Source organism: Sander vitreus, chromosome 11 (assembly GCF_031162955.1).
Source record: "Sander vitreus isolate 19-12246 chromosome 11, sanVit1, whole genome shotgun sequence".
NCBI lineage: Eukaryota > Metazoa > Chordata > Actinopteri > Perciformes > Percidae > Sander > Sander vitreus.
The window spans coordinates 7,321,126-7,337,479 of record NC_135865.1 but is presented as its reverse complement, the minus strand read 5'-3'; the positions used below and the strand labels follow the sequence as shown (position 1 = coordinate 7,337,479).

The window sequence follows — 16,354 nt, the reverse complement described above, 5'->3', positions numbered from 1 at the left end:
TTAATATCTGTAAACTAATTTGTCTACCTTTTATAAAGCGTTAAAAACTGTTTCCAGTGGCAGTATCCAGACCAAAAAAAAAAGTATCATGTGTCCCCTCACTGGTCGGCTCGGGCATTTAAAGCGACGTCGCCCCTTTAAACCCGTCCAGCTGAGCGCAGTCAGGAAGTTGCGCAGTGAACTCGCACAGGCGCCGTCATCAACACAGTCACGTGTGTGTGTTATGATGTCTCTTCTCTGATTCGGTCGGCTTTCCCGTCATTGTGGGAACCAGTGTCGATCCGCTGCCGAAGCACTAGCTCCAGGTTGACGGTGTGTGACATTTCAGGAGCATGGCCGAAGGTCCAGAGGCGGATGTTGACGAGCCGCCCAGTATCAATTTCCCTCCGCTCATCACTGTCTCTGATCTGCCCAGTGCCACTGCTGCAGGTAACCATGGCTCAATGATTCATCAGCATGTATCCTGCATGTGCAGGGTGTGTAAGAGGACAGGAAGACAACAATAACCAGGCCCATAGAGATAGGTGGTGGGCCAATTATTCGAATTCTCCCCCCCCCCCAACAACAATCCACGCGACTAACTTTATGCACTCATAGCAACATCTATGACACAGATGTCAACACAGATGTGGTGTTGTTGAGGGTGACTCCTGCCTGTGTAATGAAGTGTGGCTCATGGAGTCAGTAAACATCTTCAATAGGACTATGTCTGGAATATTTGTTGTCATAGCCTACACACAGTTATAATGAATGGATTTAGACAAAGGTTTGACCATTAGAGCTTGAATGCATATTTACTACAAGTGTTGGACACAAAAATAGTAACACCTGCACAATAAAATGCAAGTTAACACTACAGCTCGGCAATAACTACATTTGGAAAGTTTGTGTTAAATAGCTTGACTGTGTCAGAGGGCTCTGGATTTAGTTCTGATAGAATCACTAATTCTTGCCACATTTAGCAGGGACATTTGTACAGTTATGCAACAAAATAATGTGCAGTGCGAAAAGCCCTCTGAAATGCAGGGTTCTCAAACATGTACAGTATGCTTGGTGTATTTTCACTATACAGTCTAAAACATGAAAACATTTGGAGATATGTGCTGAAAACAAGCAATTAACTACATAGCATACATTAGCTTATTTAAAAGATATGATAGTGCTTTGTAGACTAGCAAATAGCAATGTCAGTATTTTGCATTGATTGCACAACAATCTGTGTTTCTTATGTGTGTCCTCACCAGGCCGTAACCTAAAGGAATGGCTCCAGGAGCAGTTCTGCGACAAACCTCTGGAGCAGGATGACATGCGGCTGCACAATGCGGCCTACGTCGGAGACCTGGACACCCTGAGGAACCTGCTGCAGGAAGACGGCTTCAGACGGTGGGAGGGAGGAATACTTATAATATGAATATAATAATTTGATTGCATTAGTATAGCACTTTTGTTAACAAAGTGTTTTTATTTTTATTTTGTTCTTGTGGACGTTTATAATTGTGTTTGTCCCTCAACGGTCACACTGTACTGTGTGCTCCATCTTACTGCAGAACTGGCAGCTTTTGTCCAGAGTGTTCATATGTGGCACTAAGTGGTTTGTGGTTTCTGTGCTGTGTGGGTTTATTCGGTAGGATTGCTGAGTGACAGCCTGAGAGACACACATGCTGTACAGAATATGCCCTTACACATCTCTACCACAAAGCAGTCTTGTGCTGCATAACATACGCCATATCCTGTCCTTATTGCCTTACTGTGCTATAACCAAACACATCCTTTTCTCAATGTCTGAATCGTGGTTGATAGTTTGTGGCTACAGTGAGACTCAAACACTTCACTGGCATTGGGATACCGTCCATACAGGTACTGAAACTTATCAGAACCAGGCAGGACCATTAAACAGTGGTCAGCACTCATGTAACCCCATTCCCACTGTGGTTGTATGCAGCACTCATACTCCACACCCAGCCAACCCATTATTACTGGCTTAGGGCAGTCCATCTCCATTCCACGTGGTTTACAACATGCTGTTATTTCAATAAAACACGTTTTTTACTTCATTGGGTTCTCCCTGCCCTGCCTATCCCAACATGCTGGAGGCAGTAGTGTTGAAAGCAGTACATTTTAGCAGGTAGCTGTTGTAAATATTTAATTTGTGATGACCACACAGCAATGATATTTTTAAGACATTAGAGTTTTTAATGTGGTTTTATGGTCATTGGCGTGCTTTTAGGGCGTACTCACACTTGGCCCAGTTAAACCGTGCCCGAGCACGTTTGACCCCAAAGTCCGGTTCGTTTGACTAGTGTGTCTGCTCTGTGCAGTGCCTGGGCACAGTATGCAAAACCTTGCCCGGGCCCGCTTGAAATGTAAATGGACTGTATTTATATTGCGCTTTTCTAGTCTTAACGACTACTCAAAGCACTTTTACTACACGAACCACCAACCTTCCGATTGGCAGACGATCGCTCTACCACCTGAGCCACAGCCGCCCCTGCAGTGAAAGAGGTGGGCCAGGGCACGGTTCGGTTGGACTCGGGTAAGGTCTGCATCAGTGTAATCGCTAAATGTGCCCAGGTCTGGTTCTTCCCTAAAGAGATGAACAGGAATTGTAGTCAGCGAGTCTGGGAATGTAATGTCGTACTGTAAGCGTGCTGTGGCCCTCAATGTTTTATTGCAGTATGTGTGCCGACCAGCGGGGGAGTGGGGATTGGGGAGGGGGCGCGCTGGGGCACGGTTCAAGGCAACTGGGCCAAGTCTTAGTACGCCCTTATTTTTCAAAAAATCATCAAAAACCTAAGAGCGAGCATGACAAATCCAATATGATAGATCTAAGGATACAACTAATAACCAGTCCCTTCTCTCCCAATGTGCCAGGCGCATCAATGAGAAGTCTGTTTGGTGCTGTGGCTGTCTGCCCTGCACCCCTCTGCGGATCGCAGCCACAGCGGGACACGCTGCTTGCGTGGCCTATCTGATCGCCCAGGGAGCCGAGGTGGACCTAGTTGATGTAAAAGGTCAAACAGCCCTCTACGTAGCTGTGGTGAACGGTCACCTGGACTGCGTCCGGATCCTCCTTGAAGCCGGAGCCGATCCCAACGGAAGTCGCCACCACCGCAGTACCCCGCTCTACCACGCTGCCCGGGTGGGAAGGCTGGACGTACTGCAGGAACTCATCAGGTGAGTTTAGGAGGGGATTAGTCTAAAACCTCTAGAGCTGCAAAGATTAATCGATTAATCAATAACTATTTTGATAATCGATTAATCAGTTTGAGTCATTTTGTTATGAAAAAAACCCCAAAAATTCTCTGATTCCAGCTTCTTAAAGAGGCGCTATGCAGCTTTCGCTTTTTGCTCGCAGGTTTCTCTATAGAGCTCCCCCTACAGCTTCAGGGAATGTAATGCCGTACTGTAAGCGTGCTGTGACCCTCAATATTTTATTGCAGTGTATGTGCAGGCCAGCAGGGGAGTGGGGAGTGGGGAGGGGACGCGCTGGGGCAACACTGTTGTAAAAACTCGTTGGCGACTCTCCCCCCCCCCTCCCATCTTTTCTCTCTGGTCATGTGCATTTGTTTTCATAGAAGCCGGCGAACGCACGGAGCCATGTCCACTGAGCTAGTTAGCTAGCCAGTAAGCCCGTAACAGTCAGCAATCATAATAAAAACCTTTACAGACAATAGCAAACATCCTGAGGTCACAATACCAAGAAATACAAAGATTAAACAGTTTATCCCAAAGATACTTACAAGTGCAACAGCAAGAACGCCAGGTCAGCATCAGATTTGCAGGCTTGTGTGCTCAGTGCTCCCCATTCTGAAAACGCAGGTCCGATGTTTACTCGTCTCTGACTCCTCGCTCGGTCAGTCTGCTGTTTCCTCTTTCTCTGTTCCTCCGACAATGCTTTCCTAACTTTTTGCTTCTTTTTAGCCGGCTCAGCCATGACGATAGTGTGAAAATCGCTACCTTGTTCTTCTAGCTAGCCGGTTCCTGTATATGTGCAGTGCAGTGAAGCAATTCATTACATCGCGAGACCTGATATTATGCGATAGTTCCTGACGCTGAGGCCAGCAGCTCGAAAGTTGCAAGGGTGGTTTTTCCGCTCACAGGCACTAGGGGGAAGCGAGACGACCACCATTCACCCCGAAAAAAAGTCATATAACCATTCTAATGACTCCGAAGCTGTTCAGTTAAGGTAAATTAAGCTAAAAATGTCCTCTGTGACAGTAAACTGGATATCTGTGAGTTGCGGGCAAAACAAGAGGAGGATTTGAGGACATCATCTTGGGCTTTGGAATACACTGATAGACATGTCTCACAATTTTCTGACATTTTATAGAACAAGCAACTAATCGATTGATGTGGAAAATAATCCTCCATGCCAAACAAGTCCATCTTTAAGCCTTCCCTTTTTAAAAAAAAAAGGTATAACAAGTACTGGTTTTATTTTTTGTTTACAGTGGATTGTCGAAAGGTCAGCATTTTGGTCAACTGCTCTGTGATGCAATGTGTTCCACTGCTTCCACATGGGACAGTAGTCACATTGACTTGTCAATATTTGACAGGAAAAAAAACATTCTAAAAAGGAAAAAAAAGTGTCCATTTTACCCACAAAGTTTTGATCTAGACACATACCTTGTTTGCACAATATATCGGCAAAATGTGAGCCATACATTTGTAGCAAAGAATGCCTTCTCAATATTATTTCAAGATAATCTTCAGTGCTATTAACCAATCAGGGCTTACTGGCTGTTCCCCGTACTAAGCTGAACACTAAAGGTGACAGAGCTTTGGAAACAGTCGCTCCTAGACTGTGGAACGCTTTGCCACAGGTTTAGAGAGTGACGGCATCTGTGAAATCTTTAAAAAGCATCTTTTTAGTCAGGCGTTTGTTTGACTGTATTACTTTGTATCCTATGCTTTTGTGTTTTACTCTGATTTACTGTGATTTATTGTGCTTTTTATGATTATCGATTTATTTTAATATATTTAGTATATTCAGACTCTGTCTGTGATAGGTGCTATATAAATAAACTTTACTTACTTACTTTTTTAGTATATATGTATTTTCTTCAGAGGGCATCAAGATTAAAAAAAAAAATTAAAAAAAAAGTAAAACTGTATCCATGGTTCCCCCCCATCCAGGTTCAATGCTGATGTGGACATGGACCACCAGCTGGGTCCCCGGCTCCTTTTAAGCGCTCGCACCTTGAACACTCTGGTGGTGTGTCCTCTCTACATCAGCGCCGCCTACCACCACCTGCACTGTTTCCAGCTGCTGCTCCAGGCCGGCGCTCAGCCTGATTTCAACTACACAGGGCCCGTCTGCCAGGAGGCCCTGACCCGCGGCCTGGCCTCCTGCCTGCTGGATGCTGTGCTGCGACACGGATGTGAGGTGGCCTTCATCCGCTTGCTGCTAGACCACGGGGCCAACCCGGCCCTCGTGCCCTGTGATGGGACAGAGCTGGAGGGTCCTAATCGGAGGAAGGTGGATCCGGAGGCGCTCAGGGTCCTCCTGGAGGCGAGGAGTGAGTACAATCTGTGAATACCAGGGTGCGGTGGGGGGAGGGGGTATGGTAGGGACATATCCCTGCCTCTGCTGAATAATTTTTATTATATGTATCCCCCCCCCTCAAAGTGATCAATGCTACTTCACCATTATATATTAAGACCATTATATTACAGTATATACCTAAAATAGAAGTAGGCTATTTTAAACCAAGTAAAGCGCTGTAACGTGAACACATAGTGCCATAGAACGGCAAAATCAGAGCAGCAGCAGTTGCTGGTTGTATTTAGCCGCTACAGAGCTCCGGGACGCCGGCTACCAGCGGCAGTTGTTTAGCCGCCAATAGGTGACTGTGCACAGGCACAGCCAGATGACTTGATGGTCCTTTCAGGGGCCATAGGAGTTGAGTTAAGCCAGAAAAAGTGAGCGTCATGTGGTGATGACAGTTAAGTTTAGTGCATGCTGGCTCACTGTCACACTGTCATGACCCTTGCATAGAGCAGAGATGTTACTAATGTTATTAGTAACACCTGTGCTTTAACTAAATTGAAATGCCTGTTGTGAAAAAGGCCCATATGGCACATTGGCAGAAGTCAAAATAGGACAACATTTCCAGTGTATTGCCATTTGGTTCAATAAACATAAAATTAGACGTTTTTTCAAGTTGTAACTAGAGTTGTACCGATACACCAGTATTGGAAAAGCCTCCAATACTGCTTAAATTGCTGGTATCGGGATTGGCGAGTACGCGACTCCATGCACTCAACATAACAACCACATAATTTAATCCCGAAGAAAATCTATGGCATTAATTCTCTGTATGTATTTGCTAATGTCTCATTGTCGGCCGATACTTAAGGTGCCGGAATCAGTATCGGGGAAGGACAAAATGTTATTGAAATATCTCTGGTTGAAACATAACGAGAGTTACGAATGTAACTACGGTGCTGTGAATCCTGGATGACCGCCAGGGTTTTCAGTCACTCGGAATCTCGTGAACTCGCAAGAAGATTTTGTAGGAATGATGTCTTGATGTGCATGACACCGCAAGTTATACGTGAGCCCAGGGTCATCCTGAGGTCTGTGGATAGAAGTACTGGATAGAAGTACTCCACCTGTGCGTGATGGAAGATATTCAGTGTATAGCACCTCCTCTGGTGGTCAGTAGAGGTACATGCCATAGGTACCTCTTTATGCATTATACTTATATCCATTGTGTCTCACCATTTGTAGACAGCTCAGACAATAAAAGACTAATAACGTGACTGGCCAAGAACAATGTAAAAAGGTTCAGATTAAGTTAATTGAGTGATCATTTGACAAATAAACTGATCTATAAACCTGTGATCAGGGTTCACCTGACCCTCTAGTACAGTTCTGCTGCAGCTGCTGAGGAGATCCGCTCTTTGCTTTGTCTCTTCCCAGAATTCCCTCGCAGGCTGACACACCTTTGTCGCATCAGGATCCGCAGAGCGATGGGTAAAAATCGCCTAAACCACATACCCTTGTTACCGCTACCACAACCCATCAAGAACTTCCTGCTTCACCAAAACTGACAACCATCCACCTTCTCTTCCTCTACAGAGCTCTTCCAACCCAAACCTTAAAATTTTCTAATGGCATTTTTCCATTGCATGGTACCTCTACTCTACTCGGCTCGACTCGACTCGGCCGCGGTGCCCCGTCCTCCATTTTCCATTGCAGATTTAGTACCGCCTCATGCTTGAGGTGAGCGTGGCTGGTCGTCATAGCGACGCCGCAGGAAACTGCCGTGACCTAACGCGACACACACACAGAACGTCGAAGGAGTGTTGTTTTTTTACTCTTGGCATGTGGCTGTTGCCACAGCCAGAAGTCACATTTTGTTTCAAAAGAAGCTGGAGGCAGCAAAAAAAACACCGCTGGCTAAACTATTTAAAAATGGCGGTTTTGTTCAGGACACCCCCGTCTGTCGCTAGCAATGATGACGCAGTGATTAGTGACCATTCTGTGGTCTTTTGGTATCGCCTCAGCTCGCTTGGAACCTGGACGAGGTGGTACTAAAAAAAGTACCTGTTAGCAGGTACCAGGGACTTTTTTTCGTAATGGAAAACCAAAAAAGGCGAGTCGAGGCGAGACGAGCAGGTACCATGTAATGGAAAAATGCCGTAAGAGTAAACCATTAATAATATTATTTTTCAAACATTTTGAAGTTAACAGTTATGTAATACTCTAATCTTCCTATTACTGTAATAATGTATTGAAGTGCTTCTTAACTTATCATGAAGCCTTAGTACTGACTTGTGGTAACTGTATGTGTAAGTGTTTGCCTTGTGACTTTCCAAATCACCGGGGTGTGTTCCGGTCTTGCTTCAAATAGCACTTTTCATCTTAAGAGCCATAATAAGGATGTCATTTGGTTTGAAGCAATGACTTAAACATGCCATGTATTAAATATCCCGTTCAGATGCAGCTCCTTGAATTGCTCATTTATCTGTTTTATGTAAACTTGGATTGTAACCCTTTTACCAACTCTCAGCCAGAGCGAATGTGGCAAAATGTGCAGCATTCCTGTATTCTTAAGTTTAAGTGATCACTAGCGTGAAGTGCTAGGATTAAAAAGTGCCCTCTAGATAAGATATGTATTGTAATTCCGCTTCTATGATGCATTAAGCACTTTTATTCATTGTTCTGTTTACATTTGATGCTGGGCATGCCTTAACATTGAGTTTTGGAAAATGGCCTCAATGATTGATCAGACCAGAAATACAAAATGTAAAAATTGTAGATTTTTAAGGAAGAAAAATGAACAAAAGCTTAAAATTAGCAATTTAAGGTCCTGGGTCTCAACGGAAACACTGCTAGGACAAAAGTTTACATTCTGGGTCTAATTACAAATATACATGTTACTGTCGTGTGAAAAACTTGTACTGTTTAAGCATATTCAACAAAACTCTCTCTGAATGAAATGTATTCATGTTGAATAGAATAACTTTGTATCTATTGCACAGAAAGCTGCTTTCTCTGTTCTCTGTTTATCTGTTGCATCTATTGGCTTCTGTGCCTGTCTCTTGCACAGCTTTGTGTCGTTTCTCACACATTGTTACTGGACAACATGAAATGTCAGTGCATGGTTTCTTCTTTGTTTGCATCCAGTAAATTTACAATCATTCTATATTCTCTCCTGTATGTTTTGTATCATCTAAGAAAGCAGAGCAGGTCTTCAAAAGTACGATCACTTTCCATGCTTCCTGTTCTGTTAGCCATCTCCTTCAGTGAACATGAGAGAATGATTCCCTCTACTTTCCTAACAACTCCTTCCAGGGTTTGTTCTAGTCCAAAATATCTGAGCCAGTATCATGGACCGAATCTCTGGAGTATAGGTTTGGTTAAATTTAATGGATAAAACCACCCCTCTGTAGAGATCAGGGCAACACAACCCACAGATGGTGTGGCCTTTTGGCTTCAGCGCACTGTTAATCAGCTCTTGAGGAAAATTCCCCTCGTTATTATGTATCTTTTTAACGGGTTCACAACCAGGGATAGTTAAGTCTGTTTCCAAAAATGTAAATGGCCTGTTTCTTTATAACTTCTATATCTTAACGACTACTCAAAGCAGTACAGGAACCATTCACACACTGTGGCCGAGGCTGCCGTACAAGGTGCCACCTGCTCATCACTCACACACATTTACACTCCAATTGCGCAGCATTGGGGGCGACTTGGGGTTTAGTGTCTTGCTCAAGGACACTTCGACATGGGACTGCAGGGCCAGGGATCGAACCACCAACTTTCTGATTGGCAGGCAACCTCTCTACCACTGAGCCACAGCCGCCCACAAATGTGTCCTTAAATGAAACGGATACAGTGAAGGTGAGCAGATTGCCACTCTATATTGAAGAAGAGCTGTTCATTATTCCTAGTTCCAATGTGTAAAAGAGGGCTACTTTCTCTCAAATGACAGGATTTTTCATTATCTTTTTTAACCCAGCTGATATGGTGGCTTGTTGAACAGTCCTAATGCTAATTTGATCATTCAACCGATTGACATCTATCTCTCTCTTCTCGAACGCCTGCTGTCTTGTTGTTGTCTAATTCTCCCTATTGTCTCGTAACTTGTGACGTCCTCCAGAGAGAGAGAGTAATACAATTTAATACGAGTGTGACAGAGCTCTGGATAGGGACATTTGTTATTGTTGTGAAGCTGATAAATGAGCCAAGATGTCATGAAGTTTGAGAAAACCACAATTTGGTGAAAACCCAAACTAGCCCCATGGAAAATACAGAGCCTGGGAAACTCAAGTGGAAGCAGCAGGAGGCACAAGGGCCGAGGGAGAAGAGGGCTGTCGATCCAAAAAGTTGTTAAAAAAAAAAACTGGAGAAGATGGACGGTGTACTTTCTGGAAAAGCCAAGGGGGGATTAAAGATTTTCTGCGAACATGTTTCAAATCAAATTAGATCCTTGTTTTCAGAGTAGAAAAGCCTCTAAAACAGCAAATAAGGCTCCCATGGGACAGTTAAATGATCCATTAAACTTATGAATGAGACTTTATTTTATTAGAAATGTTTGACAATTCAATAACAACAAAAGAAAATTGAAGTTTCTTTCACAATTGTCACATCAAGTCTCTAGATGGCACTGTTTTCCTTTCAAGCATGGCAGACGTCTGTCTCCCAATGTCTCTTCTTCCCTTACTCTCTTTCCTCTCATTTCTCTTTCCCCCCCCCCCATCTCTGCCTTTGTCTCTCTTTCCTTCCCTACTATGTCAGCCTCTTCTGAGTTCACTTCAGAGGATTCAGCCATGGACCTCAGCATGTGTCCTCAAGAGCCTCATCCTTTCAGAACTCATTGAAGCAAGTCTTTCATTAACAGAACACACACACACCAACACACTCACTCCTTCGCATTTAGTGCGGAGTGAAGCAGAGATTGGACAGTTTGGTAAACCACTATCATCCTGTGGGAAGTTTCCATTGCGAGAGACTTTTCTTTCAAGTCAAACTTATTTTATGTTATAATTTATTCACGGTTATTAGAGAGATTTTGAGTTTTATTCCAAAGTAAGGTATCACTACAGAAGTAAAAACTTGAACAAAATTATAGCACAAGAGGTCTTTCACAGACTCGCTCTGGCCAGTGGCGAAGGTTTTGTTTCCACATTGGGGGGGGGCACATTATAACCTTGGGGTCTGGTGATCCTCCCCCAGAACATTTTGAGCATCAAACACTGCATTTCCTGCATTCTGGTGAATTTTATGCAACATGTTGTGCCTTTTCTGCATCAATTTATGGTGCAAATGTCTTTATGTAAAGGACATGATTATTATTATTATTATTATTATTTTTTTTTTTTTTTTTTTTTCTCCTGTATTGTTCTAAACTTTCTGCATATTCAAAACACCACACGTGTTTCGGGATGATTGCTTTTAGGAAGCATGTACATCTGAACAACATACTTTTGTAGAAGTTTAAATCTACATAAAAGACAAGAAATCACATATTTATTTTTCACGGCCCTGTCGTGTTCTTTAACACCCCTCCGATGTAGCACAAGTAGACACAGTTACTGTTTTCCGCCAGATCGTTTATAGATCTTAACATTTCCGACTGCACTTGAAGGCAGCTTCATTTCACAGAGGAAGCGAAAGAGAAATATTCTAAATACTAGAGGGGACATATCTCCTGCACCCCCTGAAATCTACGCCTATTGCTCTGGCTAAATGCTAAAGATCAGCAGATCTATTGACTGCTTTGTACATGAAAACTTACATCACGATCAGCATTAACAATACTTTAACACTAAAGAGATTTCCTTTGGTCATGCTTTTACATAGAAAAACAAACAGATGGTAAAAAGGTTTATTTCTTTTGAACATCACTGGGAGCTTGGAAAAACTAAATGGTGTTGTTCATTCCCAGCTTTATTTGCACCGCAAACTGCAATCAAAATCTCAACAGCTTCAGCTAATATCACCGCAGTGTTCCGCTTCAACGGGGGACCAGCATGCCAAGGGATGTTAAATGCAGTGCAGCTCGCTTCATAAGGCAACCACAGCTTTTAGACGTGGATCAAAGTTTATTTCCATGGATCTTGTGTTCTCATATAAAAATGTTCTTGTGTGTGTGTGTGTGTGTGTGTGTGTGTGTGTGTGTGCATGCATGCACGCGTGTCTGCATGTGTGAGTGCGTATGAATATGTTAGTGGTGTTTGCTTAACAAAATATAGAACCTGTTTGTGTAAAAGAGAGAAAAAGTCACGTTTGTTTGGATCAAAACTCACCTGTATGTTGTTAAGTAGTTCCACCACAATCACTTTGTGTTTGCTTCTTTGTCGGGCGGCCTGCTTTCCTGGACTTGCACTGCCGAGTAGCCTGTTGTTACCATTTGGTAATTGCCACGCGCTTTAATTTGAATGAGCTCATTCCTCAGGCATTCCGGAACTCTTAGTTTCCTCCAATGACCACATCACTGCGTGTATACCGCCGCCACACGCACACACACAGGTATTCTGTCCCTGTGCAATTCAAGATTCATCGAGTTCAAGCTCCTTATTATTTTCCTTTCTAATTTTTTCACCACACAGCAAGCACAGTGGAATTTGTCCAAACACAGAGCAGTTTACATGACTCACAGAGATGACATGGAACTGAGTTTGCCATCCAAGAAAAGCAGCCTTCTCCGTTTTTGCTCCGTCAGATCAATTGAACAGGAAAGCTTAGGTGTGGATCTAGCAGTCTGAAAACATTGATCATTGTTTCATTTTTATGTCATACTGTAACGCAGCACATGTGGATCACAAAGGCACGTCCGGAAGCACTTTTCCTCTATTAAGGCCTTCTTGCTGTATAAACCTAACATTCAGAGCTCTAACACACACACACACACACACACACACACACACACACACACACACACACACACACACACACACACACACACACACACAGGGGATTTATTCAGCTTTATTGATATAATTAAGGAGTATATGGTTGGAAACATTGAATAAGTCTTTACATATAAAAGTGTGTTTTAATTATATACCTCAAAGGGGCTTAATGGGGCTTAATTTGACTGTTTTCCAAAAGAGCCGGTAGTTGTGAAATGTGGCAAGGGCAGGAAGGATGTCAGTCATTGCTTCTGTAATTACTGTCACAGTCTGTAACTTGGCTCTTATACTTAATTAGTTCCCTCTCATTTGAGTGATGTTTCCTTACTGCGGGAGTGCTACAGCTTTTCTCGCATGGTCTGACTTTCAAGAACAATGAAGCTATTGTCAGTATAAAGTTTAAGGGGTGACTCGGACTAAAAATCGCCTGATTGCAATGAACTAATATCCATATTCACTCATTAGCAGTGACGATTGGGAAATGAGCAAGTGGACTGTGAGCCTGGCGTGGAAAACAGAACCATTGTGATTGTCTGGTTCTGTTCTTGCTGCCCTGTTATAATAATTCACTTCAGGCTACTGTTAATGAGGCTTTATGAAGCATCATCAGCTCATTACTGGAATCACAGCTTGATGAAAAATGTGCTGGTTCAACACCTAATCAAGCAGCTGCAACTACATGTAACTGGACACCGAGATATTTGATGATTGAAAAGTCCATTAATGCTTCTAAATTGGATGTAGTTTTAGCCTTGCTAGCGGTATAGCTCTGATCGGTCTGTTAAATTTGATGGGATTATTTCACTATTTAATGTTTATATTTGGCTACATATTGTGTCTATTATTTGATAATTATTTCATAATGTCTTATTTATCTATTTTATGCGGAACATGTTGGGTCTCCATAATAACTTAGCTGACGGGAGAAGAGTTTTGAGACGTGTTGCGTTGTGTTACTATTGTAAGGTGAAAGCCAACATGTCTAAATATTGGAATAAAACTGGAAAGGATGGAGAATGAGGGAGCAAAGTCGGCTTTCCCCTCTAGCTAACTAGAAACTGCAAGCATTCATGTGAAGCCCACTACTTTGATTGGTTCATAGAGCACAGGAATGCCCACTGTTATGATTGGCTTGTGGGGTACTTCTTTTTCTTTTAGCCATATTTTGGCCATTTTCTACTGAAACAACTTTTCTGCAGATCGATTTCTGTTCAATAGATAAATAAATATTTTTTGATTTATTAAAACTTGACAATTATTGTATTGGATTCTTTTCCCAAACCCTGACCCATTTGGTGCTTGTGAAAAGAATCACTCACACACTGTCTGCTTATCGAGCCCTGAAACACACAAGTGATGAACCTGCTAGCAAAAATGACTGATTGTTGCTCTGCTACATGTCGAACAGTAGGTTTAGGAACACACCGTCTTTTTTGCTCATCAGTGGGCTACTAACATTATGCTGAGTTTGTGAGCCTGGGGATCAGTTAATGGCAGCATGACAATGTCCATTACACCAAACTACCCATGTTTAATTACTTCCGTAGAGCTGGACTGCTCATGGGAAGGATTTTCCGCCACTGAGAAGATCCCGTGGTTAGGAGTGGGAGGGGGTGTTTTGGATGGGGAACAAAGCAGCCGAGCTGTCGTGGACGGTAGGGTTGGGGGGTACTGTGGGTCTCCTCCTCTTCTTTCTCCCCCTTGTCCCCCACACTAAATGAACCAGGAACCATTGGGCAGCTTCCCAAACCGCTGCCTGACAACAACATGGGGCAAAAAGAAACCCCAGTTCAACAGAAGAGCGGAGAAGAGGAAGAGAGTCATTCGGTGGCCACCACTGTGGGAATGTTGTAAACTGTGCTTTCCTGAGGCCTTGGAAATCCCACACCAGAGCTGAAACCTGCGGGCATGGAAAACGGGGCCTGCCTCCCCCGAGAGAGGAGATGTCAGATGCAGAACAACATCACTTGATCACTTGGTGTGGGGGAGCTGGCAGTGACGCACTTCTCTACTGTGCATCAGGGGGGCAGTTGGACAGAACAGACAATCTAAATACATATAGGCCTACTATTTGTAAGTATAATTTAAGTATAAAGAGGTTTCTGACTTACTGACAGATAATTGCCACATTCATTTTCATACTTAAACCCTCTTGGACCCAAGGCTGGATTACCAAAGGGGTGGACGTAAAACCGAAGTACGGAGTGTGGACTGGTAGCTGGAGAGGTGCCAGTTCACCTCCTGGGCACTGCCAATGTGCTCTTGAGTAAGGCACAACCACACCCCCCCCCAACTGCTCGGGGCACCTTTCCAGCAGTCGCAGCCACGTTACTCTGACATCTCTCCATTTGTGCATGTGTAGGACCTGAGCATGTGTGTGTATTTCAGGCCTGTGTGTTGTGTGTTCTAACAACAGAGTGAAACAATTGTAATTTCCCCACAGTTAAAAAGTAAAATAAAAGAAGTATGCAAGATTCAGACTCAGATCAGAGAGGAAAATAGCCATAGTATAGTATGTATAAAAAAATTGATAAAAAGTCATAGTATAGTATGTATAAAAAAGAAATAGTATAATAAGTTGAAAAAAGTGATACAAAAGTTTATAGCATGTCTAAAATAGCCACGTTATAGTATATTAAAGAAAAGTGGTAAAAAGTCATACTATAGTATATTGAAAATAGCCATAGTATAGCACGTCCAAAAAAGTCAGAGCATAGCATGTCGAAAAACATCATAGTATAGCATGTCGAAAAAAGTTGTGGTATAGTATATCAAAAAGGCATAGTATTGTAAATATCGAAAATAGCCTTAGTAAAGTATTTGAAAAAAGTCATAGTATACATGTAAAAAAAATTGATAAAAATAGTATAGAACGTCGAAAAAATTGATAAAAAGTAATAGTATAGTACGTCGAAAAAAATGATAAAAAAGTCATAGTATAGTAAAAAAGTAAAAGTCATTATATTGTATATCAAAAAAGTAATAATAAAGTCATGGTATAGTTTGTCAAAGAAAGTCTCGAAACACATACAAACTCCACAAAAATGAAAGAAATGCCCAGACTGGGGATTGAACCGGGGGTAAGACTCTTCCTACTTTGGACTGATTGTGCCTACTTTGTGCAGTTGTGCTAACCATTGAGCTACCACACCTGCAAAGAATGAACATTGAAAGAATCCTCATAGCATAGCATGTCGAAAAAAGTGCTAGAAAGTCATGGCCATAGTATATCAAAAAAAGTGATAAAATGTACTAGTACACTATGTCGAAAATAGCCATGTTATAGTATGTCGAAAAAAGTGACAAAAAAGTCATAGTATAGTATGTCGAAAACTCGTAGTATAGCATGTTGAAAAAAGTGATAAAAAAGTAATAGTATAGTCTGTCGTAAATAACCATAGTATATCGATAAAAGTGATAAAAAGGCATAGTATAACATGTTGAAAAGTCATAGTATAGCACGTCGAAAAAAAAGTCATAGTACAGCATGTCGAAAATAGCCATAGTATAGTATGTCTAAAAATCTCATAGTATACCATGTTGAAAAAAGTGATAACAAAGTCATCATATCATATGTCAAAAAAGTGATAATAAAGTCATGGTATAGTTTGTCAAAGAATGTCTGGAAACACATATAAACTCCACCAAAAAAAACTCATGATATAGCATGTCAAAAAGTCATAGTATAGCATGTCGAAAAAAGTGATAGTATAGTCTGTCGAAAAAAGTGATAAAAAATAATATAGCATGTTGAAAAGTCCAAGTATAGTATGTCGAAAAAAGTCGTAGTATAGCACGTCAAAAAAAGTGATAAAAAAGTCATAGTATAGCATGTCAAAAAACGTCATAGTTTAGCATGTCGAAAAGTCATAGTTTAGCATGTCGAAAAGTCACAGTATAGCATGTCGATAAAAGTGATAAAAAGTCATAGTATAGCATATCAAAAAAGTCATAGCATAGTATGTTGAAAAAGTGATAAAAAAGTCAT

At 42.1% G+C, this 16,354-nt stretch overlaps 1 protein-coding gene across 1 annotated transcript; it reads left to right on the top strand.

Moving 5' to 3' along the window:
- asb1 (ankyrin repeat and SOCS box containing 1) lies at positions 1 to 8,654 on the top strand. Its single transcript, XM_078263258.1, has 5 exons — positions 1 to 429; positions 1,245 to 1,383; positions 2,872 to 3,174; positions 5,137 to 5,519; positions 6,926 to 8,654. Exons 1-5 carry the CDS (start codon positions 333 to 335, stop codon positions 7,054 to 7,056), a joined length of 1,053 nt encoding a protein of 350 aa, XP_078119384.1. The 5' UTR covers positions 1 to 332; the 3' UTR covers positions 7,057 to 8,654.
- The last annotated feature ends 7,700 nt before the right edge of the window (positions 8,655 to 16,354 follow it).